At 36.3% G+C, this 27,784-nt stretch overlaps 1 protein-coding gene across 1 annotated transcript in view; it reads right to left on the bottom strand.

Moving 5' to 3' along the window:
• Window positions 1-8,311: 8,311 nt before the first annotated feature.
• The window catches only part of LOC140510826 (inactive pancreatic lipase-related protein 1-like), a 48,772-nt gene continuing 29,299 nt past the window's right edge, over window positions 8,312-27,784 (bottom strand). The window contains exons 4-13 of the mRNA XM_072619718.1: window positions 26,488-26,613; window positions 24,757-24,891; window positions 23,641-23,749; window positions 17,703-17,822; window positions 17,410-17,529; window positions 15,849-15,967; window positions 13,963-14,092; window positions 12,375-12,483; window positions 10,308-10,472; window positions 8,312-8,436 (exon numbers count right to left, since the gene is read on the bottom strand). Of these exons, the coding sequence (XP_072475819.1) occupies window positions 8,373-8,436; window positions 10,308-10,472; window positions 12,375-12,483; window positions 13,963-14,092; window positions 15,849-15,967; window positions 17,410-17,529; window positions 17,703-17,822; window positions 23,641-23,749; window positions 24,757-24,891; window positions 26,488-26,613 (1,197 nt within the window). The 3' untranslated portion in view covers window positions 8,312-8,372. The remainder of the gene's footprint in view (window positions 8,437-10,307; window positions 10,473-12,374; window positions 12,484-13,962; window positions 14,093-15,848; window positions 15,968-17,409; window positions 17,530-17,702; window positions 17,823-23,640; window positions 23,750-24,756; window positions 24,892-26,487; window positions 26,614-27,784) is intronic.

The following is a 27,784-nucleotide window of genomic DNA, read 5'->3' as shown; positions in this document are numbered from 1 at the left end:
CATAGCCATCTGGGTCCAGTGGCCAGATACAGATGAGGATAACTGGAGATGGCCCAGAATACAATGAGAGACCTTGGTCCTTTTAAGGTAAGGTCTTTTCAAGTTCTCACTTTGAGTAAGGCAATACCCATTCAGTGAATAGACCTCTTTAGGAAGTGAGTCAAAGGATGACTCCTTTGATAAAAACAAAAATCAAGCTGGGAGGGGAAGACTTTCAAGGTTGCTGACCAAAAAACAGTTACATTCATTCTGAGCCCAGAGAGCCTCCAAAATAACCATTAAGTGATGCTTGGGCAGGTACCTATTGTTGTCCAAGCCACGAGATCCAGAGTAAATTGGGTTTAAGACTTGGTCTTTGAGAAAGAAATCTAGCCAGTAAGCCCCAAGTCTTCAAGGTATCTTTTCCAAGAAAATCGCAAACTGGGTCACAAAGAGTTGAGCACAACTGAAATGACTTAACAACAAAAACAGCTCCTTAACACGGACCTTTTGCTTCAGTTAGGTTGACCTACTTTCTATTCCTTCTCTATACAATACTTACTGCTCTTCAGTTCCTTTGTTCCTGTTGCTACCTGACATAGCTTCCAAATCAATCTATCTCCTCCACATCCTTTCAAAACAGCCCAAATGCCCACCATCCCCACCTCCATGAAGTCTTCCCTGACTATGGTCCTTTACAAATCCTCTAAAATTCAGTAATCAGTCTAGTACCAAATTATACACTGTGTTAGATTTTCTGAGTACGTCGTGGATTCTTAATTACACTTGAAGTTTCTTCAGTGTTAGCACAATGTAGAGCCCTCAATTGAACAAAGAAGTGTTTTAGTTTTACTGGTTGCAAAATGCTGAACATCACCTCACCTTTTTTTGTTGTTGATGTCACACTGTTATCACATCCTTTGACTCACTATTGATTCTATTTCTCCACATTATTTTATAGATACATTGCTTTGATAATAATCATCTCATGTGTGTAAAAATTGTGTAAAAATCACTTAAAATTCAACTTCACTAATAATCAGAGATGTAACCTACTGGACAGCCAAAAAATTGGCAAAAATAAACCAGACAAAATTCAATGCTATTGGTATTGTGGAACACTTATACATGAAGTATTGGAAATTCCAATTGGGAGGATCATTTTGGAGAATTGTCTGTCATTCTGCATCAAGCACTATAAAAGTAATCATGCTTTTCGACCCACTTAACTCCATTACTGGTAATAAAACCTAAAGGTGCCATAGAGAAAGAAGCAGCTGTCAGCTTGAAGAATGTATAAACAAATTATTTGTGATTGCAAGGAACTGAAACTTACCTAAATATCCAACAATTGGCCAATAGCTAAATTAACTATAACATAGCAAAGTAACAAAAGGCTATTGAAATGACAATATATGATGGATATATAAAGATATTTGGAAAGATTTACATGAAATAAAATGAAGAAAGCAGAACTGAAGAACAAATTACCTAGAAACCTGTTTGTCTCAGTTCCCTCCTTTGTAAAGTAGGAATAATAATAGCACCTCCCTCCCAGGGTTGTTGTGAGGATCAAATGGGATAATAATTATAAAGTGCTTAGTACAGCACATAGTGGCAAATATATAAATGTTAACTAATACGAACTGCTGCTGCTGCTGCTGCTACTACAATTCAGGCTATGGCTAAATGAAAGGAAAAATATGTACACATATACAGAGATGAAGATGAAAGAAGGGAATACAGAGAGAAGAACTAATGTGATGATATGGATATTCTTTTTTTTTTTTTTTTTTACTAGACCTTTGATTCATTGGAATGAGGAACTAACTGTTGAAGGGGAACTTTTTCTGCCAAGATAGTTTGATGCCTCTTTTGAAACTTATAGTCTTAAAAAGTCTATGTCCATAGAGTATAATTTTTGAATGTAAATTGTTTAAATGTATGTTTATTTGAATTGATTACTTAAAGTTAAATAGATATGTATATACAAAATTATGCTTAAATTTTATATATTGCTATTGAGTTGAATAGATTCAATGAAGACTTCTCAGATTGTAAATTCTTCTCCCAGGGGGTAAAGGAGACTGAGAGACTCAGGTTGCCATGCCTTCAGAGTGGAATATTTCCCATATAAGGATATAAATTATGTAGTGTATTAGGGTCTCAGCGATTGGATAAAACTTACATAACTTTTTGATGCCTTCATTTGAAAAGGGATTGGCTAGATTTCGAGTCTAGAATGTAAGATCATATTCTCAGCTAATGAGGATAATGGTCAGTGGGGAGGGAGGGACTTGTGTTAGAGTCTATATATGTCACTGCTTTTCCTTTGTCTTCGGCTTTTCCTGCTCCAGAGTACCCAGTAGAGGAATTGCCCCACTTCTCAAGAATCGAATAAATAAACTTTCTGTCATCACTTTGAGAGGCCTCTGTGTAATTAATTTAAGTAGGGAATCTTGTCATCCCACACACTATTATTATATGGACATAGAAATAAAATATAATAAATTATATAATTTATATTATAAAATATATTATGCATAATATACAAGTTTCTTAAGCATTTGTATATTTGACTGATATATAATATTATGTATCTTATATATGTAACTATATAATTTTTGTTATGGACTTGTTATTTTAAGGGTATACATAACTCTTTGTGAGGGAGTGCCTTCTGTCATTTAGCCAACAGGCATTTATTTAGGGTTAAGGATACAAATGTAAAAAATAAACTGGTCATTACTTTTAAGAAGCTTATATACAATGCATATTAGCAATTGCTCTGCAGTTTATGGTCTTATCTGCCTTGGCCAATAAGAGATTAAGTGACTTTCTCAAGGTCACACAGACACCTCATATTGAGTCAGGACATGAGTCCAGCTGTTCTTGCCTTGGAGACCATCTCTCTATTTGCTATGTTCCCTGCCTTTACTCAACATAACAGTAAAAATCCTCTATATTTATAAACCATTTAAAGCCTTTTCCCTTTACTATCTCATTTGAGTTTGATAACAGTCTGGTGAGGTTGCCTGGGCCAAGTTTACTGTCCCCATCTGGTAGATGAAGAAACAGTTAGAATGATTAAGTCTCAGGTCACACAGATAGAAGGGGGTGACTAAATACTCAAATCAGGGTGTTCATCATTTCTCCCACAGCTCCCAGCTGTCTCACTCTGACCACAGACATTCAAGTGTATTCTAACAAATGTTTCAGAAGCATTTTTGTGCAGCAGAAAATAACAGCTACCATTTATATAGGAAAACACTTTATAAATAATATTTTGGGAAGTGGGTGCTGGATATGCTCATTTTTTAAGACTGTATATCTAGCGGGGGAGGAGCCAAGATGGCGGAGTAGAAAGATACACATATGCTAGCTCCTAACATACAGCCCATAAAATATCTGTAAAGAAGAACTCCCAACAAATTCTGGAGCAGCAGAAGCCACAGAACAATAGAGTGGAGAAGATTTCTGTCCCAGAGAGACCTGAAAAACTGAAGCAAAAGGTCTGTCGCACACTGGACCAGAGCAGAGCCCAGCCCTGCCTTGGCCACGTCGCACCGAGGGGAGCAGATCTGAGCAGTCTTCAGGGACAGAATCTCCAGCAGCAGCACAGGTCCCTTAAGCCATAGGCGCCAAAGGTCAGTGAGAGGGTCTTTTTGGCTGGCCAAGAGGGGAGCAGGGTGTCCCCCTGACTGAGGCCCCCTTGGGAGGCAGCACCAGAGGCAGCAGCAGACAGGGGCTCCCAAAGCAGGCAAGAGCTTGGATCCATTACCGAAGGTCTTCTTGTAAACCCCCTGGAGGGAACTGAGCCCCATGTGGTGGCCCTGCCCCTACCTGAGCACCTGAACTTAATCTGACACTGAATAGCAGCCCTGCCCCCACTGAAAGCCCTGAGGCTGGGAAGCAGCATTTGAATCTCAGCCCCTAAGCACTGGCTGGGCAGAACTGGAGTCGAGGTGGATGTGGAGAGGAAACTCAGAAGTCAAGTAACTGGCTGGGAAAATGCCCAGAAAAGGGGGAAAAAAAAATAAGATCATAGAAGGTTACTTTCTTGGGGAACAGGTGTCTCCCTCCATCCTTTTGGATGAGGAAGAACAAGGCATACTGTCAGAGGAAGTCAACGGCCCTCCCTCCAAAGGGGACTAAAACTTGGCACAGGCAATAGAAGATTGCAGCTTACTAAAGGAAAACCAAAAAAAAAATGCTGAGGAAAATAGCAGCTTTAAAAAGAGGCTACTCAATTGGAAAAAGAGGTCCAAAAAGCCAACAAGGAGAAAGAGGTTTTAAAAGGCAGAATTAGCCAAATGGAGGACAAGGTTCTAAAGCTCACTGAACAAAATAATTCATTGAAAGAGAGAATTAAGTCCACGGAAAAGAATGACTATGAGTTAAACCAAGAAGTTAGTAAACAAAACCAAAAATTTAAAAACATAGAAGGTGAGGTGAAAGAACTCATTGGAAAAACAACTGACCTGGAAAATAGATCCAGGAGAAATAATTTAAAAATTATTGGACTACCTGAAAGCCATGATCAAAAAAAGAGCCTAGACACTATCTTCCATGAAATTATCAAGGAAAACTGCTCTGATGTTCTAGAATCAGAGGGCAAAATGGATATTGAAAGAATTCATTGATCACCTCCTGACAGAAACCCAAACAGAAACTCCTAGGAATATTGTGGCCAAATTTCAGAGTTCCCAGATCAAGGAGAAAATACTGCAAGCAGCTAGAAAGAAACAATTTCAGTACTATGGAAATACAATCAGGATAACACAGGAACTGGCAGCTTCAACATTAAGTGATCGAAGGGCTTGGAGTAGGATATTTCAGAACTCAAAGGAATTGGGATTGAAGCCAAGAATCACCTACCCAGCAAATCTGAATATAATACTTCAAGGGAAAAAATGGTTGTTCAGTGATATAGACAAATTTGAAGATTTCATGTTGAGGAAAAGACCAGATCTTTATTTAAAAATCTGACTTCCCAAGACAAGAATCAAGAGAAGCATGAAAAGGTAAACAGGGAAGAAAAGAAAAATCATAAAAAAGACTCTCTAAAGCTGAACTGTTTACATTACTACATGAAAAGAAAATATTTTTAACTCTTGAATATTTTCTCAGTATTTGGGTAGTTGGAGAGATTGTACACACACACTCACACACATACACATAGCTAGATAGAGAGTACAGGGTGTGTTATATTAGAAGAGATGATATCCTCATACACACACACACACAAAATAAAATAAAAATTAAGGAGTGAAGGAGGAAAATTCTGGAAAGAGAAAGGGAGTAATGGAATGGGGCAGGCTATAATTCATAAAAGAGATAAGAAAAATCTTATTCAATGGAGGAGATAAGGGAGAAGGGGGGGAATAAAGTTACTCTCCCCACATGTGGTTGAAGGAAGGAATAACATGCTCACTAAATTTGATATGAAAATTTGTATCACACCACAGGAAAGGAGGAGAGGAGGCAACAAGTGGAGCAAAGGCAATGTTAGAAGGGAGGGCAAATGGGAGAAGGGAGTCACTAGAAATAAACACTTTCTAGAAGGAACAAGGTCAATTGTAGGGGGGGAAAGTAAGGGGGATAGGGTAGGTCAGAGGGCAGTATAATTAGTATTACACAACATGATTACTCTGGAAGTCTTTTGCAGAACAACACATATTTAGTCTGTATTGAATTGCTTAATGTTTTGATTGATTTATGTTTAAAAAAAATTTTCTTTTGTTGTCCATTGCAAATGTTTTAAAAAGATGTATCACCTGACCATAAGTTTAAATTGCTTTATCTGTTATAAACTGTGTTAAAAATAACAAAATAAAAAATAAAAATAAAAAAAAGACTGTATATCTACGTGAATCTTCAAGAAGCAAATAGACAGATAGGCATCCTAAATCTAGCTCTTTGACAAAGTGAACTATATCAGTTCATTGAAGCATATGTAGGTACTGCCTTAGAAGTGTACATAAGTTTTCATAAGGCAGTCACACAATTTCATATCAAGAACACAGGTTTGAAAGAACCCTTTTAGATGTTTAGACCTTCTGCTGGAGTCAAGCAAGAGATCTGATTATGTGAGGTCAAGGCTGGGAACTTTGTTTTATAACAAAGCAGATGAGTATGAAAGTATAAAGTGGACATTTTAAAACATGGTCATCTTTTGCCATCAGAACTGGCCTCTCAGGTTTTGGTTTTTGTTTTTTCTTAGAGCAGTACTTCTGATAAATGAAATATGCACACACAAAGGGATGCAAGGACTTGAATTTTGGCACCCTGGCCCAGTTCCAACTCAGGTAATTGCAATCTGTCTCCATTTCAGCTCTTCAATTTCAGTAACATATGGCCACTCCATCATACTTCAAAACTCAGAAGATAATGGGTCTGCTCTATAATGCCTCATTTGAATGTTTATGGTGCTTGCTAATAGACTCCGTAGTTTTTATGACTGACTTCCTTCCTTCCTTCCTTGATGCTAGCTCTTCTCTCTTCCTCCCTTCCTCACCCAGACCTCTATCTGCTTTAAAGTATCCTTTTAATTTCTTGTCATCCCCCATTTCTGCTGGCCTTGGACAGAAATGGTTTTGAATACCAGATGCATGAGTTAGATAGAGTGCTGGCCCTGGGCACAGTTGGAACGTATGCAAAATCTCTGCCTTTATACAGCCCTTCTTTATTCCTGATTTTACTCATCTTCAAGTATCCAGTGTTGCCATGTTCCCTTCCTAGCAAAATCCATTGTCATGAAAAGGTATTTGAATTCCATGTCTGAGGCTTAGTTTTCTGTAAAATACACCCCTCCCAGTTTTAAGTTTTATGATCAGAAACTCAATTATTATAAAGTGTAAATGATTACCAATACTGTAAAGTACTAATGTCCAAAGCTCAGGGGAGCTACTGTATATTACCAGACATCTAAATCATGAGTCAGAGTAGTGAAGCTTCCATGGTACAACTTCAGTATATGAAAGAGATCATGGAGCCATTGAAATATTAAAATATATTATAATTGTTGTTATTATTATTATGTGGAAGAAAGAGCACTGACCTGAAAGTCAACAGAACTCATTTTTTTTCCAGCTCTGTTATCAGCTAGCCAATATGGGTGGTCTTGGGAAAGTTAGTTGACCTCTCTGAGTCTCAGTTCCTTCATTTGTAAAATGCTAAGATTGGGTAAGATGATCTCTAAAGACCTTCCCACATATAGAACAAATAACAATGATATCAAAATGCTTTGGAAAATAGTACTTGATTTTAAAAGATCCCTGATAAGAAACCTCATCATACATATAATAGAGCTGCTTATACCTAATTGTGAGAGTTAGATGTTAAATTTTAAGTGTGAGCATTCATTCCTCAGATATGAGCTAATGGTACACATCAAGGCTTGGTTTATTGTTTTGATTGTCTAGACCAACGCAGCGATGAAGAAAATGGTAATAATGCAGATTAAACTTAAAAATGTATTGTGTATACATTCCCCACCTCCTCAGAAAGCATGTTGTTAAACAACTTGCTGCATGTGCATATACTTCACTTCAAGAGGACATAATTTCATTCATGTGAGTCTTCGATATCAATGCAGCTGAAGACCCCTATATGGCCTAGTAGACAGTTTTCATGCTTATTTTTGGCTTAAACAATCCTCACCCAGCTTCACTGAACTTAATTAGGCTGGTCCTTGGATCACACAATTTTATGAAATTTGAAAATGCTCAGCTGTTGATTCCCCTTTTGCCTTAGTTTATCCCTGAAATGACTGATGTAACCAGCACTTCTTGTTCTGTGAAAATGGTCCCTTTTGGTTGTTTGTGATGTCTTCTGGTGCTGACCATGTGTCCTATGCCTGGGGAGATTCTTACTGACAAATAGACAAATGTCTTCTTCCCTTGCATGTTGTTTTGTGGCTTGATTTAGTTGTTTGTTTCTGTGTCTCATTAAAGGGGACATTCCTTGACTACTTCTTAAAGAGACCTATTCACTAAATAGGTGTTACCTCTCCCTAAGTGAGTTCCTGAAAAGGCCTTAGCCTAAAAAGGCCAAGGTCTTCCATTGCTTCCTGGGCTGTCTCCAGTCATCCTGATGAATACCTGGTCACTGGATACGGATGGCTCAGGAGAAAGTGAGGTTGGTGACCTGCACAGCCCTCCTTCAACTAAAGACAAAGTCAAGTGCAAGTCATGTCATCATTTCTCTGATGTCATAGTCTTCTTCAGCAACAAAGGACAAACCCAACAACAACAATGATAGTTTATCCCACTTTTCAATGTCTTATGTATCCCCATAGGAAAGCCCTGTCAGCAGTGACACATCTAGGAAATAAATTGATGCATAGTAGAATTTTATTAAAGTGATCGTAGTGACAACATTTGGTCACATACTTAACAGGGGGTAAGAGTGAGGTAAGTATCTTCTTTCACAGTCTCCTCACTGCAGAAATTATACCTGTGAAGAAAAACATGGATAGGGTTAAATACAATTTCTGTGCTGCTCTGTTGTTTCATTGTATTAGTGGAGAAGACAAAGGGAATGAATGACCTTTTTTGGCCTCAAAACATTCCATTAATAAATGGCCTTATAGAGTACTTGGTTTCAGGTGTAGATACCTTCTTTTGCCCAGAGAAGTAAAAGCTTCTTGAAGACAGCACTTAGAACAAAACAAAGTAGGCCTCAACAAATGGAGGGGGCCTATTGAATGATGTTATGGATAAACCTTCTCTTATTCCTGTTCTTTATTCTAACTCTCTCATAATCTTTCTCTTTTGTTCCACTATCAAACATTTTTACACACAATTTTTGCCTCTGTTTCCTCATAGCTTGTATTCTTAACACCTAGAAGTCTGGTTTTTCACCCTCTCAAAGGCCACCAGCTGTCTCCTGATGGCCAAGTGTGACAACCTTTTCTCAGTCTTTATTGTCTTTAACCTCTTTGTAGTTTTTCCATTATTAGCCTCCTCTTACTTCTACCATTAGGTTACCCAGGGGTAGGGAACCTGCAGCCTTGAGGCTACATGTGACCTTCTAGATCCTCAGGTGTGACCCTTTGACCAAACCCAAAAATCAAGACAAGTTTGGATTCAGAAAAATGGCTGCACTTGAGGACCTAGACAGCCATATGTGGCCTCCGCAGTTTCCCCACCCTGACAGCTATCCCAATTAGGATATACTGATTATGCTATCCTAATTAGACCCTCTTTCCTTTCTGCTATTTCTCTATTTTAGTGACTTCACTCTTCCTCTTTCTTCCTAATGATAGATAAATTCCAAGGTTCAGTGCTCATTTCCTCTACCTTTTTTTTAGACTTTATTCACTGAGGTTGTTATCTGGTATAGTGGATAAGAGCATGAGCCTTGGAGGCAGGATGATGTGTTTATCCTTACTTGGGCACTTTTTAGCTTTGCAACTCTAAACAAGTTGCTTAACCTTTCCTAATCTCAGTTTCTTCATTTCTAAAATGATAATAATGACATTACAGGGTTGTTTTGATGTTCAAATATAAAGTGCTTTAGAAATGTAAAGTGATAAATATTAGTTATTATTATTATTAATGCTCCAAACTTTGCAAAATGCTTTCAATACATTATTTCATTTAAGGTTCTCAGCAAGCTCATTAGGTACTTAGTACCATCCCTAATTTAGAAATAAGAAAACTGAGGGTTAGAGAGGTTAAATGACTTGATGATTGTTACAAAGCTAATTAGTAACAATATGTTTTGAATCAGAGCAGTTAGGTGATGCTGCATCAGAGCGTTGGACCTGGAATTAGGAAGATTCAAATCCAGCCTCAGACACTCACTACCTATGTGACTCTGGGCAAGTCACTTAACTCTGCCTCAGTTTCCTCATCTGTAAAATGAGCTGGAGGAGAAAATGGCAAACACTCCAGTATCTTTGCCAAGAAAACCTCAAATGGGGTCATGAGGGGTCGCACACAGCTGAAATAAATGAACATCAGCAAAATGGATTTAAATCTATGTCTTCCTGATTCTAAGTCTGATTCTAAGTCTCTCTCTCTCCACTGCTCCATACTACCTGTCTACCACCTCCATGTCAATAACTCCTCTTTAAGTTTTATATCTCTTACATTTTAATGTATCTCTCCTTTCTCTGCTCTATAGCATTCACTGAATTGTTTTATCTTGTTCAAGAATTCTATCATGAATATATGCCTTGTCTTCCTAGCTAGAGGTCAAGAATTATAATTCTCCATGGAATCCAACCTCCAATCCTCCAATCCTCCACCTAGAGGCAAATTTTCATTGCAAACATTTATCTTTCCCAATATTCTTAGGTTCATATTAATAAGCATACATACACTGTGCCATCCTCTGTTTGCACAATGACCTTTGAGGCTCCCACTTTGGGGAAGGTTGGATTGATCATGTTGTTATTCCACAGAAATTTAACTTTCTCCAGTTTTCCAACATTGACCTGTACATCGATCTCACTGGAATGAGTAGACTGTTTTATGAGCACTCCCCTGGAAAAATAAGAAGAAAGACATTCATAGTCATAGACAAATACGCTAAAGACCTTATAGTGAAGTTTTATTCTTTGCTATCTGGGGTAATCAGTCCATTTTTCAAGTGAATTACCCAGCAAACATGAAAAATGGAAAGGCAGTTGTATTTTGATGATGTTAGGATGTTTTAAAGACCTCACTGATTTCTTGAAATCCAAACTGTGTCTAATCAAAAGTAGTCTCATGAGATGAATGATAACAATAGTAGCTAGCTTTATGTAGCACCTGCTATGTGCTAGGTATTGTGCTAAGCATTTTACAAATATTATTTCGTTTGACCCACAAAGCAACCCTGGAAAGTAGGTGGTATTATTATCCCCATTTTACAGTTGTGGAAATGGAGGCAAACAGAAACTAAATGACTAGTTGGTTGTACAGCTAGTAAGTGTCTGAGGCTGGATTTGAACTCAGGTCTTTCTGCCTCTGAGCCCAGCATTCTATTCTGCTGCTTCTTAGTTAAAATTTTAAAATGTGAATTATAAAACTCACATTTTTTTTTGTACCAGATCACTTTTATTCTGTCTCAAAGCAAAAAAATTTTTTTATTTGTATATGTTCTTACTAAGTCATCACTAAATGTTTCTCAATGATTATAGAGCTGGCACCCTTAAACAAACGTGAATTGCTAATATGGCACATTGTAAGGATTCAAATGATGACTATGGGCTTTACTGACATTTGCTAAATATTTGAAATTTCTTTCAGAAGTAAACTGGCTTTTAAACACAAAGTATAGAAATTTATAATTGATACCTCACTGAAAAGTCACATATTTAAAGAAAAAACCTCCTGTAAGTTCCTAGAATTTAAAAAGCAGCTTGGTTATTTATTAAGACATGTAGAATCTACACTTAGTATTCTAGGGATTTGTGAGTAAAACTGATGTAAAACTGAGTATTTTAGTTTGTTAAATTTATTTGTTTATTTTTAGTTTTCACCATTCACTTCCAAAAGATTTTGAGTTCCGAATTTTCTCCCTATCTCTCCCTTCCCCCCCCACACCAAGACAGCACATAATCGGATTCAGGTTCCACATAAACATTCATATTAAACATATTTTCACATTAGACATGAAGAACTCACATTTCTATTGTAAAGGCTCACATAACACTTTCTTCACAACAACCATTGTTACTGTAAAATAGGTAGATATGTACATTTTACAGATAAAGAAACTGAAGTTCAGAGAGTTACGACTACCCCAAGGTCATACATTTATTAAAGATGAGAGATGAGATCTGAACCTCAGTCTCCTGAGTATCTGTATTCAATACAGTACCTCCATATCACTCTGACTTTCATTTATTGCTGTGAGTTCACATTAAAGATTCATAAATAGTGACACAGTGCCAAGCCTAGAATAGGCACTCATTAAATGCAAGTTCTGGTTGTTAGATATTTTTCCCATAGAACACTCCTAAATCTGTTTCATTATATTGTGAGCAGGAATTGTTTTAATCCCCGTACTCACATCCCTTGCACCTAGCACCTAATGGTTGGCACACAGAAAGTGCTTAGAAAATACTTGTTGATTGATTGATACCATCCATTACCCCTAGTCCTCATTGCTGAGATCAAGCAGAGTAAGTTTAATTTAAGTTTAATTCCTTTCCTTGTGATAGTCTTTCAAATGCTTGAAGAAAATTATATCTCCCTTATCTTTCTCATCATTCTGGTCTCCATCCTGTGGATACTCTCTAGTCAATATCCTTATAATATGATCCCCAGATGTGAACACCAGATATTCTCTGTCTAGGTCAGAGTATCACAGTATTATTACTTTATTCTTGGAATATTCAAGAATATTCGTATTATTATGATATTGAATAATAATATGTATTACCAATATATGAAACTTACTTAAAGATGTCATATTGTCTGGTGTTTCCATTACTTCCATACAAAGCAACTTTTATCTGGCCAGTTGCTGTTCTTCCAGATAGAGTGACAGACACCTTATATCTCCATCCTAAAGAGAAACATGAAGGCATCTAATAGATAGTCATCGAAGCTAACCAGACCAAAGCTTTGTTTCCATGGCATATCTATATCTATATCTGTATCTATCTATCTATCTATCTATCTATCTATCTATCTATCTATCTATCTATCTATCTATCTATCGAGAGATACTCAGACCAAAATGCATAAAAAGACAGTAAAGAATACTTGTTACTGAGCTAAAACTGTTAAAGAAGATATATGTATTAACTTCTAGATATGAAGTTTTTTTTAGAAAAAAAGAAAGCTCTAACAAGAAAAAGGAGCCAATTTTTCCACTTTGGGATAACTTTAGGTATATGAACTCAATGCAAAATGGTCAAGTCATTCAAGTTTCAGTTCATAATCCCATGGGAAATCTGGATAAGCAATGTCCTCTTGAAAAATAAATCTATTTCTGGGAGTTCCCATTTATAACAGCAACGAATTATGGAAACTCCACTGTTGGATTGAGTCAGTCATAATTCTGACTGAATATGTTCTTGTTCCTCTCTTTAAACCTGCTCAGTGTAAATGCATTAGGTTACTTTCCTGCCTTCATAAGAGAAAATATTGACCAGAATATAGGAAATATGTTTTGAAACCTTAACAAATTTCATTTGTTATGAGTAAGAAAGAATGAATGATTGAAGTTGTTAAGAAATGAAAGAAGCCATTTAGAGGCAAGTCCTGTGTCTCAATCATCTTTGTCTCACAACCCCACCTCTCAATCTCCTGTACCTGACAGACCCTTTTAACAGTTATATAACCAATTTTTTGAATGATTGAATGAATAAATAGGTAGCTAATACTATAAAAATACTAACAATAATGAAAGGCTCTGTGATTTCTACAATGTAGAGAAATCCCATTGTGGAAACTCCTTCCACAAATGCAGATGGCAATTAGCCTATAACTTAGAGGATAAGTCCTTAGAATACTGCTAGAGTCACAAAGAGATTAGGTGACTTGTTTAGGATTGCATACCCAGTTAAGTATTCCAAGTTAGAATTTGAGCTTCTACTGAATAGGTCATGATACCTCTGAAATAAGCAAGGTGGTGAAATAAGAAATTGTGGAAAATTGGGTCTGCATATGAAATACCTGAATTCACATAGCTAGTGTTGACATAGTCTCAAAGACAGATAAACTACCACTGCTATTTTCCCTTGTTTAATTCAAAGTAAATAAACTGCAAGAAAGATAATTTTTCTGGAGTTCTTAAGCTACAAAAATCAATTAGTCAAATGATGTTACATCTGACTCTTTTTTCTAACATCATATATTCAGGTTATAAAGGATATATTATTGGAGATGTATAAGGAGCTACTTAGTGAAGATTTTCCAGGGTCACCCAAATGTTTAAGAGGAACTTGAACATCTCAGGTGATAGATGAACTGTTCACATGCAATAAAAATTTAGACAATATAAGTTTTAAACATCTAGAGAAGCCAAATATCAACTTACGAGAAAAGTTACTTGTATCTCCAGTGTTCAGAAAGAATTTTTGCTGTTTTTGACTTGTTTTCCCAGGATATTTATCAGCATAGTGACCCATCTGTGGGCAGCCTTCACTTGGACAGGGGAAGCATTTTTCCTAAAGAGAAAAAGTGGGTTGGTTTATCAGAAAAGTTTGTCTCTTTGTCATTCACTCTTATGGCTGGGCATTCATAACTCCTAAACATCTCATTTTGATGAAGAAAATTACTTTTCTAAATACAATGTGACATGAAAATTTGACATATTAAAACATTAAAGTCACTTTCCCCTTTGAACTAAAAGCATGTAGACAGATAAGTTCCTTACATGCATTTAACAATTATAAGACTGTGTAACAATAACCCTCATGAGTTTTGATGGTCAATATCAAGCTTATTAGTCATTTTTAGAATATATTAGGGAATGTTTCAGATGTCATTGTTTTTGGTGCAAGAAAAGAAAATCAAGTTCCATAGTTAAGGCATCACATGATATAATGGACATAACTTGTGAGATATGGTTCTAGTTCTGTTCATGTTGCTAATTATGTGTGTAGCCTTGTAGTAACCATGTTCCCACTCCAAACTATAGTTTCCTCATCTTTAAAATGAAGGACTTGGTCTAGAGGTCCCTTTCCTAAAAGATCCCTTCCAAGGAATTCTGTTAAGTAGAATGTTAGGTGCTTGATGCTAGGCCATTTTTGTCTTTACATCTTCAGTACCATATGCATAGGAAATCCTTAATCAATGTTTGTTGAATTGAATTAAGAATACTAAATCTTTGACTCAGGCCCAATCCTATTATTGACTGACATAGATACTTTGGCCTACTCTGTTTCCAATCAGGTTCATTTTGTTCTTTCTTAGGTAGCCTGCCTCCTCACTCCTTGCTCAGTACCACTACTATTACCCCTGCTCCTGCAGGTTGCTGTATTTATGCTGGATTTTATCCCAAAATCTCTTTGGCAAAACCCACTTCAGCTTAGAACTCCTGAATTCAATTGATCCACTAGCTTCTGCCTACTCAATAGCAGATATTAGAGGTATATTGTCACTGACAATTGGGTTCAAATTCTTCAAACCAGTATTTCACAATTCACATCTTTACAAAAATAATGTTTGGGAAACTTTTAGGCTAGATCAATTAAAAACAAAATAAAGAATTGAGTGATATCCTGGTTGTGTATATGAACAATTGAGATGATTGGAGGTCCCATGTTAGCATGCACTGTGAATTTTCCTATCATATAGGGTTGTTGTAATTTTCTCATTCCTATAATTTATAGGATTAAACATGAACCTTATTTCCATCATATCCCTTTCTGGCTTAAAAATTTTTGAAAGATCTCCATTGTAAGAAAGTTAAGGTGCAATATTTTTTTTGCCAAGCACACATATTTCTGTTTATCTACTCAATCTTATCTCTTCCTATTTCTCAGCCTAGCTCCTCTACTTCAGTTGAGTTCCCCATTATTTCTCAAAGGTATCTTAGCATTCCAATAGCCAAACTTTTTTTTAATGTGGTCTCCCACTTGGAGTATCTTCTCTTCTCCTTTCCTCTTATCTAAATCCTACTGATTCTTCAACTAATTATCCATTTTTCAAGTCCTCCCTCCTCCATGAAGCTTCCTGCAGTTACTCTTAATTGATCCCCTCTCTGAAGTCCTATCAACTGCACCACTCATTTCCACACCTCTATTATTACTGTTGCATATTTGTATGTTTCCCCATCAAGACTGTAAGCTCTCTGAGGGTCTTCTAAGCACTTGGTAGATATTCTATTCATACATTTGGAAATGAATCAAAATCAATAACTCATGGGTTTGATTATGTGATTTCATGACATCCGTTGACCTAGACAGAAGACTAACTTACCTCTCTAAAAGTCTTATAGGAAGCACAGGGAAATGCGGTGAAACCATCAGGATTCAAGATGCTATCAGAGTAGTATTTGTAGCTCCTCAAGTGATTACAAGCCACAAAGTCCCGAGTGCCTGAGAAGAAAAGTTCAGGTTAAATTTCACAGAAGACCATAGAAGTGATCGAATTTGTACTTTCCTCAAGGAAACACCCCCACCAGGATAAAGCTAATGAGGTCTCTAGAATCCACCCCAGATTTTAGAGTCATCATTCTTGAACATCTTAAAACTATAAACTGAATTTCATGATGAAATTTATGCTTTGTGTTTAGTATAGCAAAATCTACAAAGGACAGAAACACAAGTTTACAAGTGGTCACCCCCAAGGGATTTGCTTTGACAATATATTTATTCTTGCAAATAATTTTAATTTCTGAGATTTTAAAAATTTAATTTCTGAGATTAAAAAATTTTTAAAAAATTAATTTCTGAGATTTTCATTAAAAATAATGTAAAATAGGAATAAAACCAACTAAACTTGTTTAACAATTAATTGAATGAATGTCAGTACAAAAGATATCGTAATAACTTCTTAGCCACTTCCTTTGAGTACCTCTCAGGACTCCATTTATGCCAATTCACTTTTCTTCCTATAAAATTTGGGTAGTACACATATCATTTTTCTGATCTTGCTTTTCTCTTTGCAAATTTAATAAAGATCTTTCCAGATTTCTTTGTATTCTCTATACCTACCTATGGGTCATCACGATGAACAATTTAGTTAACCATTCCCTTATTACCGAATATTTATTATAACGCTCAAATGGTTTTTTTTCAATTATATGTAATGCTGCTTTAAAAAAAATCTTCGAACAGGCAGCCCTTTTGTTTCTGTTTTTGAGAATACTTTCAGGTAATGAATGTTAGTTTGGCACAGTGGTTAGAGAAAAGGCTTTGAAGCCAGGATGACTTAGGATCAAGTTCTGTGTTTGATATATATTGGTTAGTCAATCGCTACAACTCTCAGGCAACTTTCTATGACTGTATATTGCAGAGAAGGTGTGGTGACCTGCATGTGGTAGAGGGAGTTTGCTCACCCGGGAATTCTCTATGCAAATGAAATCACATTCCCTATCCTAGTTCTTACTCCTTGTAGGTTATATTCATAAGAAGTGACTATAAGATTTTGCAAGACAGTTTGATCAAGTTTAGTAAAATTTTAAAATCCTTGTAATTTAGTCAAACAACTAGGCTTTTTGTAGAACCATGGCCACAACAATTTTACACATATGTTTTCTCATTAAGAAAATTACCAAATAATATTTCAAAACACAAAAATCAAATATATTCATGGCGTTTTTTATTCTCTCACTCTACACTAAATCATAAAGAAAAAATTGAGATTCAACTTTGGAAGAATGAAGAAACAACAAATGATGTTTAGCAATAAAGAACCTAATGCAAAGTTATGTTTTCTTAGATAAAACAAAGTATATGGTAGTGTTGTTTTTTTTAGCTATGGTCAAAGATATTGGATGATTTTTCTTCAGTGGTTATTATTTCCCAAATGGGCTTACCAGACCAGATGCCATCTATGTCCACAATCTGTGAGAGGAAGTTCTTCTTACACCCTGGCATTTCCTTTCCTCCATTTGGAAAGAAATCAAGATGACCAACTGATTGAGTTGTTCCAAAACCTGAAGCATTCCAAAGAAGGACAAGCATGTCAAAACTTATTGCTCTGAAGTTAACAATCACTCTAGTGCTGAAATGTGCTGATACTGAGTATATGGAGAGTACTGGAATATCTAGTGCTGAAATGTGCTGATACTGAGTATATGGAGAGTACTGGAATATAATGAAGCCTCACCCAAATTAGGGATCAAAGGAGCTGAATCAGTGTGGATCACATCAACAAACAGAGCATCACTGGAATCCAGTCGAACTTCCTCTGGGGCACCTTCAAAAGAAGACTCTGCAGGATCCAACCCTAAAACAAATATTGATATGTACAGGTTAATAGTTAACTCAACCCAACTCAACAAAACCAACACTTCTACTGCCTACTATGTGTCAGATTCAAACATTAAAACAAATATCTCTTCCTTCAAGGAATTTTTATTTCAGCTGCATATAAGTTAGTGTCTCTACGAGTGGAGCAAGGATAAGAAAGTGAAAATACCTGTAATCACATTGCCACACTTGACAGAGGGGTGCAGTGGTATGGATGGCCCCAAAGAAAAGAAAATCAAATATATTTATATTTTACTTTGTGATTCATTGCTAGATTTTGTCTATCAAATTTACCTGGATGAATAAACTTTGTAAATTTATGAAATAAAATATGAGAATAAGTTTCATATATTTTCCTCTTTTCTGGTTATTATTGTCTCCCCAGTTTGGGGGAGGAGAGCTATGATTTTTGTCTTTCAGATTCATTTTCTTCTTAGCAAGTCTCTTAATCAAGTGCTATCTGAAAGTTTTCTCAGGCTAGCTGAGGAGAGACAAATGATCCCTTTTAATGAAGATACAATTCTTATTCAATGAAGATGTAACTTGTAACGAGCCTTTATGAAAGATGGGGAAAAGGATATACTGTGAAGCTGTTTCTCTAAGCTGCAACTTATATGATTACTCTTCATGTCTTAGGATGCTTATTTTTTTTAGAGTTTATTAGTTGACCCTGCCTTCTTTTCATTTTTAGATTTCATGTATGACACAAGTAATCTCTAATATAATAGCCGTTTATTAAGCATTGCTATCTTTGCTTAAGGCATTTTGCTAGGCACTAGGGATACAAAGGTAAAACGAAAATCCATAAAAGAAAGTTAAATGGATAGATTATACTTTTCACCAAGCCTTCACAGCCTAGGCTGAAACTCATAGAATCAGAGAGTTTCTAAACTAGAAAGAACCATAGTGATCATTCACCTATCTCCCTTACATGACAGCTGAAGAAACTGAGAAGTAAAAACTTGTGTGATTTTGTTGAAAACATGCTGTGTAGGAGTCAGGAGAGTTAGATTTTGACCTCTGGCATTAGCTAGTTGTGCAGCCATGAGTAAGAACTAATTAATTTCACGAAGTCTCATTTGTATAAGTAATAATGATTATACTATTTACCTCACAATTGTTGTGAATAATGTGCTTTGTAAACCCTAACGTGTAATAGAAGTGTGAGTTATTGTTATTGTCACTAGTCAAAAGCAAAGCTGAGATTTAAATCCAATTCTTTTGACTCCTTGTCTAGTGCTCTTTTATGTTCATAATATCTTGGGTCTTGAGTTCACTCTGTTAGCAGGGCTAGCAGGGAACAGAAATCTCCTTGCTTTTTCACTCTTCTCCAGAGGTTACTAGCACCTTGGACAAAAATCCTGAAATCAACTTAAGACTAATTAAGTCAAGGGAGGAGGCAAGGGAGAAACACTGGGACTGTTATTGTCAGCAAGGAAAGACAAGCCTCTTTGGTCATTGCAAAGGCCCTGTTCATACTGCCCTGGGTCCAGGTAGCAGCTCACCTTAGGACAATTACTCAGATGGAAAAAGAGGGGGAGAAGGGGAGATATATTTCCATGCCTTGGGATGAAGCGAAACCATTTCACATTTTTTCCCATCCCTTTTAAAAATGTTATTATCTATTTTAAACATTCTCTTTAAATTTTAAGTTCCAAATTCTCTCCCGCCTACTCACCCTTCCTCACCCACTGAGAAAGCAAGCAATATATATCAATTTTATGGGAGATATATATGCAAATTATGCAAATATTGTTTCCATATTAGCCATATATTTTTTTTTTTAATCCAAGAAAAATAAGGAAGGGGGGAACATTTACACTTCAGTTTGTACTCAGAGTTCACTGGTTCTCTCTCTGGAGGCGGATGGCACTTTTTCTTCATGAGTCCTTTGGAATTGTTTTGGATCATTTTATTGACCAGAGTAGCCATGTCTTTCACATTGATCGTCATTAAAACATTTCTGTTATTGTGCACAGTAACATCCTAGTTCTTTTCATCTCACTTTGCATCAGTTTATATGCCTTGCTATGTTGTTGCTTTTTTTTTTTTCTGAGACTATCCCCTTGTCATTTTCCACAGCAAAATAATACTCCATTACAATCATATACCACAGTTTGTTCAGCCATATTCCAGTTTATGGGCATCTTCTTAATTTCCAATTCTTTGCCACCAGAAAAAGATCTACTATAAATATTTTTGTACACACAGGCCCTTTTTATTATCCTTTAGATCTCTTTAGTATACAGACGTAGTAGTGGCATTGTTGGGTCAAAGGGTATTTACAGATTTATAGTCCTTTGGGTATATTTCCAAATTCATCTCCAGAATGGTTGGACCAGTTTACTACTCCGTACCTATTTTTCTCTCATCCCCTCTAGCATTTGTTCATTTTGATAGGTGTGAGGTGGTATCTCAGAGTTGTTTTGAATTGATTTTCTTTTTTTTGAAAGCTGCCTGTTTATATCTTTTGACCATTTAGTAATTGAGGAATGACTCTTGTTTTATAAATTTGACTCAGTTCTACACTCTGTATATATTTGAGAAATGAGGTCCTTCATCAGAGAAACTTTCTATAAAATTATTTAATATATTTTATCTATTAAATTATATATCATATTATGTATAATATTATATTTATTTATTATATTTTAGCAAAATGTAATTTCCCTGATTGTTCTCTTTAAATCTGTTTTTGCTTTTGCTTTGCCTGAGATCATGAGTGCTACCCCTGCCTTTTTTTTAAGTTTAGCTGAAGCACTTTAGATTATTTTCTAGCCCTTTATTTTAACTCTGTGTCTTTTTGTTTCAAGAGTATCTCTTGTAAACAACATATTTTTTAGATTCTGGTTTCTAATCCATTCTGCTATCTGCTTTCTCTTTATGGTGAGCTCATTCCATTCACATTCACAGTTATGATTACTAACTGTTTTTTCCACCATCCTATTTTGTTATTTTTATTTTCTCTCTCTTTTAATCCCATCCTTCCTCAAAAGTATATTTTCCTTCTAACCACTGCCTCCCTTAATCTACTCTGACTTTTATCACCCCCACCTCCACTTTGTCTCATCCCTTTCCCCTCCTATTTCCCTGTTGGATAAGTTATATTTCTATAGACAACTGAGTGTGTGTGTATACACATATATGTGTGTATGTAATTACATATATTTATATGCACACACATATAAATATGTGTATATTCATACACATAAGTGTATATATACATATATGCGTCTATAACTAACTTCTTTTAACTGCTCAAATAATGATAAAATTCTGATGAGTTACATGGATATTCTTCCTATACAGGAATGTAAACAGTTTAACTTTCTTGAGACCTTTATGATTACTCTTTCATGTTTACCTTTCTATATTTTCCTTAAATCTTATGATTGAATATCAGATTTTCTATTCAGTTCTGGTCTTTTCCTCAGAACTGCTTGAAGGTCCTCAATGCATTTTTCCCCTTGAAAGATTACACTCAATTTTGCTGGGTAGGTTATTTTCAGATGTAGCACTAGCTCCTTTGACTTCAAGAAAATCATGTTCTAAGCCTTCTTCTTTTCTAACATGGAAGCTACTAAATCTCATGTGATTCTGACTGTGGCTCTACAATATCAAAACTGCTTCTTTCTGGCTGATTCAAGTATTTTCTCTGACTTAGGAGCTCTGGAATTTGGCTATAGTATACTTGAGAGTTTTCATTTGGAGTTTTCATTTCATCCTCTTTCAGGAAGTGATTAGTAGATTCTTTCATTTCTATGTTACCCTCTGGATCTAAGATATTGAGATAGCTTTCCTTGATAATTTCTTGAAATATGATACCTACACTTTTTTTTAATCATGATTTTCAGGTAGTCCAATAATTTTTAAATTAGTTCTCCACAATCTATTTTCTGGGTCAATTGTTTTTCCAATGAGATATTTCACATTTTATTTTATCTCATTATTTTCACTTTGTCTTATTGTTTCTTAGTATCTCATTAGCTTCCACTTGCCCAATTCTAATTTTTAAGGAATTAATTTCTTCAGTGAACTTTTGCACCTCTTTTTCCATTTGGCCTATTTTGCTTTTTAAGGAGTTATTCTTTTTAGTGAAATTTTGTGCCTCTTTTACCATCAGACCAATTGTGGTTTTTTTAAGGAATTATTTTCTCCCATATGGTGTATTTTTTACTGAGCTGTTAGTTCTCTTTTCATAATTTTCTTATATCACTCATTTTTTTCCCATTTTCTTTATCATTCTTCTCTCTCTCTCTCTCTCTCTCTCTCTCTGTCTCTGTCTCTGTCTCTGTCTCTGTCTCTCTGTCTCTCTCTCTCTGTCTCTCTCTCTCTGTCTCTCTCTCTCTGTCTCTCTCTCTCTCTCTCTCTCTCTCTCTCTTTCTCTCTCTCTCTCTCTCGCTCTCTCTCTCTCTCTCTCTCTCTCTCTCTCTCTCTCTCTCTCTCTCTCATCTCTCTAACTCTTCTGAGAATTCTTGTTAGGCTCATGTCCATTACCATTTTTGTAAGGCTTTGGGTATAAGAATTTTTACATTATTGTCATCTTGTGAGTTGATGCCTTGCTCTCGCCTGTGACTATAGTAGCTTTTTATGGTTAAATTCATTATGTTGTTGTTGTTTGCTCGTTTTTTCAGCCTATTTCTTGATTTCAAATATTACATTAAAGTTAGATTTGACTTACCTGGGGATGGGGAAGCATTGTTTCAATCTACAGCCTTTTTTGTGCTGCTGTTTTCAGAGTTAGTTCTTGAGATCTGCAAGTTTTGGGTCCTTCCAAGATGTTATTCTCAGAAAGGTATGGTCACTGCTCTCCTTGTCTGCACTCTGGTCTTTGCACAGGAATGGTCCCTGGTACTTTGCAACCAGAAGAACTAGCTCTTACTTTGCCTTGGAACTGTGACCAGGGCCCCTACTCCCTTGTGACCAACCCAAACATTCCTCTCTGTCCTGGAATTGCAACACTGAAATTCATATGGTCAGTAGTATTTCCAATCATTGCCAGCTGTACCCAGTACCAGCAAAGGGTACTCTGCAATCTCTTTCTAATCATTTTTCTGATGCCACCCCCTTTCTCTCTCTGGACTAAGAGCTCCCAAAGCTGCTGCTGCAGCAACTTTTGCACTGCCCACCAGATAGGCCTTCACTCCAGTGTCATAAGCATCTTCTACTGACTCCCTAACTTCTCTTGGGCTGGAAAAATGTTTCACCTTGATCTTTTGTTGGCTCTGCCACTCCAAAATTTGATTTGAGGTATGATTTTAAAGTTGTTTGGAGGGGAATATTGAGAGAGCTCAGCTGGGTTACCTCTAATCTTCTGTCTTCACTCTACCTCCCTATCTCTCCTATCTCATTTTTCCAAACTATCTCCTAAAAGGATGGGAACTTGATCCATCCCAATGAAAATATATCAGTTTAAGTTTGTTTTGCTTATTCATTTAGGAAAATCATTTCCTGAAAACACAATAAATTATGGGGAAAGGAGATGTAGCAATATAGTGGGAAATCTGGGACTTTCATGGACTCAAATGGGATGATATAAAACTTATTTGGGGATGAGAAACAAGACAGAGTAAAGAAGAAAGAGTAACAAAAGATATGAAAGTCACACATATTTATAAGGACAAAATAGTTACAAATTTATGGTTCCCTAAAATATTTATTCTTGACATAATTTACTTTGCCACAAGGAAATGAGGTAATTCTCCTTGAAAAATAGAATGGCATGTAATAAATTGTCCAGCGGCCTTCAGAGTGCTTTGTGATGAAGCCAGGCAATATCATCCCCTCCTACCTACCTGTAATTCGGCCCAGACCAGGTGTCCTTCGCCCAGCCTCTCCAGCTGCATGAGCTCCCAAACTGTGGCCAATGATGTGGACATTAGAAGGTAGATATTGATAGCTGGTCTAAGGGAAATACATGTTTTCAAAAAATGAACTCATTAGGTTCCTGCCCATGTTGAGTACAGAAATATTCCCCACCATTGGCAATGGAAACTGTTTGCTAGGCATGCTATGAGCTCATGGCTATGTGCCCTTGAACTTTTGTAAGGTCTCCCTGACAGAAGCTAGAAAGATTTGACTTGCTCTGGGGCTGTTTGGCAATTGGCCAGAACTAGTTAGGACCAGTAATCCCTCCTTATGGTCTCATTTCTCTGGATGAAGCCTCTTCATTATTGCAATAAAACATAATGAATCTTGGGCCTTTGTGTGCCTTTTTGCTATGAAAGAGAACATTTGGTATCTACAGACGTTGTGGGAGATTGTAGTCAATTAAACCACATAAATAAGAGTCTGGGGGTAGAAAGAAGTCACTGAAGTGATTCTGACATGATACAGTAAAGGTAAAAGAAATTCTCAACCCCACTAAATAAAGGGCATAACACAATTCTATTCTGTTTGGTTTATTTCTTTATAGCATTCCTTGGCATGGTGTATTTGGAATGGCAACAATAGAGTCTTTATTATTGGTTAGTCATTTTCAGTTGTGTCCAAGTCTTCGTGAACCCTTTTGGGTCTTCTTGGCAAAGATATTGGAGTGGTTTGCCATTTCCTTCTCCAGTTCATTTTACAGATGAGGAAACTGAGGCAAAAAGATTCAGTGACTGATCAAAGGTCACACAGCTAATAAGTGTCTGAGGCCAAATTTGAACTTGAGTTTTCCTGACTCCAGGCTCAGCACTCTATCCACTGTTCCACTTAACTGCCCTAATATGGTACCATACTATAAATTTTTATTAAACACTTCCTGCCTGAAAGGCATGGTTCTAGCAACTGGGAATACAAAAACTAAGAACAAAACAATCCTTACCCTCAACAAGTTTATATTCTGTTGGAGGGATGCAACAATGAAGATTACCCAAAGTACCTAGGCAATATAATGAGTGTGGCACACTAAGTATTTTTGTACTTACTGACAGAACTTTAATCATATTAGCGACTTCAGCCCCCACAACCCGGATGTTGTTTGCAGCTTGGGTATAGGTAGTTTGTGAACCTCTTTTCCAGTCTACACAAATGCAGTTCACCTGCTCCACTTGAAACATATTCTAAGGTTGGAATATAAAGTAAAAAATTCTTAAGGAAAAGCATTAGTGCAAAGATCCCTCAGTTTCTTTACTGAAAACCCAAACTCAGATTAGAGCATTCAAATCCTTAATAGCATCCCAGTACAACTTCTGTGTATAGAGAGTAGGCATCTTCTACCTAGCATGAAGTGCATTTCTTTTGTAAATTTCTGAATGAGCAGGCTTTATTATAGTCACAGTAATTAATAAGTGGCAGTAACTCATGTGGAAATATTCTGCAGATACAGTCTGTGAAAGTTTTTATATCCTGTAGAACTGAATAGGTCCAGCATTAAATAAATTATTTCACAAGAAACATAGCTCCAGAGATGTCCAGGGAATTGATGGGTCCTCAGTAGCCCTGCCTCATGGCACATCCAAACTCCTGGGTTTAAAATGGTGCTATATATTTTTTTTCCAAATCAGTTTAGTATCATTCTTTACAATTATATGTGATATTCATATATGTTATCATATCATACCAAGGCGATAAAAGTATTGATGGGTAGGAAGGAGCTGAAGAATCTTATGCATAGCACCGTAGAAACATGATACTTGTTTCTCTAGGGTGAAAGCAGATATAATAAGAAGAATCACTGGGAAAACTATGTCCTGAGGCTTGAGATCTTTGATTTTCTGTTTGTTCAACTTTCCTGCTTCCACTAACCATTTCAGGCATGGACTGAGTCATTAATAGATTTGAAGGAGGTTGCATTATTGAAGTGACTGTTTAGAAGGGAGAAAACAGTCCTGAATCAAGGAACTGCATTTCAAAGAAAGAAAGTTGTGTTGATCTTAGGGATAATTTCTCCTCTTGCTGCCTCCTCTTGCAACAAACATGTTTGTTACGCTTGCACCATTTCACTCAATTGTGTATTTTTTTTTTTACCCCTCATCCATCATATAATCAATGTCTCTTGTTTTTCTTTCCTTCAAATGGAAATTTAAAACATCCCCCACATTGTGGCAAGAACTGACCCAAATGGGGAAAAATAATAATTGTACTTCCTTGTAAATAGAGCTCAAAGACAGATGTGATCCCAAAAACATGTCAGCGAACTCATTTTGGGTAAAATAAATAATTTTTAATACAATTAAGAAAGTTACTATTTAAAGAAATCTTGGGCTGCATCATCTTGCCAAGTGAATAATCACACACACACACACAGTACTCTGTTATCATTCCTATTTGCCTATGTTTACACAGTCAATATGTGTCAGAGACATTGTTTGAATCTTTCTGACTCTGAGAGAAGCCCTCTGTTTATTCCCTGAAGTATCTCAATTGTTTTTACACAAATATTGTAAACAATAAGTAAATACTTTTGATTATTTATTCATTTTGGTATGTGCAATGTCCTAATATATTTTAGATCCCTAATATTTAAACATTCTCAACTTCCTCTGCAAATTTTTAATCTCTTTTGTAAATTTGAATTGTCATTTAACTGAGTCCCATAAAAAATGGTTGCCTATTTGGAGATGAGATTTTTTTGGATATTAATTCTTTAAAAACTGACAGCTAAACTGTCTTTAAGATGTGGGCTGAGGGAGTACAGGAGAAGGTCTATATTATACCTTGCACATGTCTAACAGCCAACTCTCTTCTCCTTTGTCTATGTAGCCATGGATAATGAAACGAGTCTTTCTGTCTGTTTTGAAATTTGAATGCTCAACAGTGGATGGTTCTGATGGTTGGAGTATCTGTGATAAAAAGAAAAGTATGAGATGACTATTTTGATATTAAACAATTTATAGTCTTTTACTTCATTATCCTTAAATATGGAGGACTATTTCATGGGTAGAAAGAAACATTGACTTCTAGAGGTAGAAGGGACCTTGCAGATAGTTTAGTCCTCAATGTGAGTGGATTCAATTCAATTCAACAAGTATTTATGAGGCAGGAAATAACAATGAATGTCTATTACGTGCCAGACACTGTGATAAGTTCTTTTTACAAATGTTATCTCATTTGATCCTTACAACTGCCTTGAGAGATAGGTGCTATTATTATCCCCATTTTATGGTTGAGGAAATTGAGGCAGACAGAGGGTGACTTGCTCAGGTTACCACAGCTAGTAAGTGTCTGAGGCTGGATTTGAACTCAAGTCTACCAGACTTCCACTGTGCCATCTATCTGTCTATATTATAAAAATAAAATACTGTACTAAACTGGGCATGGGAGAATAGGTAATATTTACATAAAATAGAGTTCCTGTTGTCAAAGAGCTTATTGTTTGGGTATCTGGGGGATATCAAATATATAAAGTGAATATCCAATGATAATAAAAATATACAATGATAATGCATCTGGAAGCAACAAAACAAAGTACCATCAGAGTTCTGGGGTGGAGTAGTAAGTACATAACTAAATAGGGAGTAGGGAGATGAGAGGATAATATAGTGAGAATTAGAGTGAACTTCAGATTGAACTCCTTCATTTTGCAAATGAGGAAACTCAGCCCCAGAGATTTAGTAACTTGCCCAACTACCATATAGGTAGTAATAATGGGTATTAATGTTCTAGATGGTTAAGTCAAAGTCTAGAAAGAATAAGGAACTGGAACCCATACATCCCATCTCGTAGTCCCTCACTCTCTCTCTAGGCTGGTCTCCCCTTTTTCACAGTAGGAAAATGTTGATTCAGTGTGTCTGCTAAAAGTGGCATAAGCTACCACTTCTCAATAAGTGATCAATGACTTGCGTATTCCTTGTGTATTCCATTGAAGGGAAGGAAAAAAGCTGATGAGGGAAGAGTGAACTTAAATTTATGTCTAGGGAAGCAAACTGTTATCGATTTATTGGGTTCAAGGCAACAATTTTTGAGTGCCGACATAGCCCTTGAGCATGGATTCCCTGATTTCTGACCCACAAG

Source organism: Notamacropus eugenii, chromosome 1 (assembly GCF_028372415.1).
Source record: "Notamacropus eugenii isolate mMacEug1 chromosome 1, mMacEug1.pri_v2, whole genome shotgun sequence".
Classification (NCBI taxonomy): Eukaryota; Metazoa; Chordata; class Mammalia; order Diprotodontia; family Macropodidae; genus Notamacropus; species Notamacropus eugenii.
Note: the sequence above shows the minus strand (reverse complement) of the source record. Positions and strands in the feature narration are given on the sequence as shown.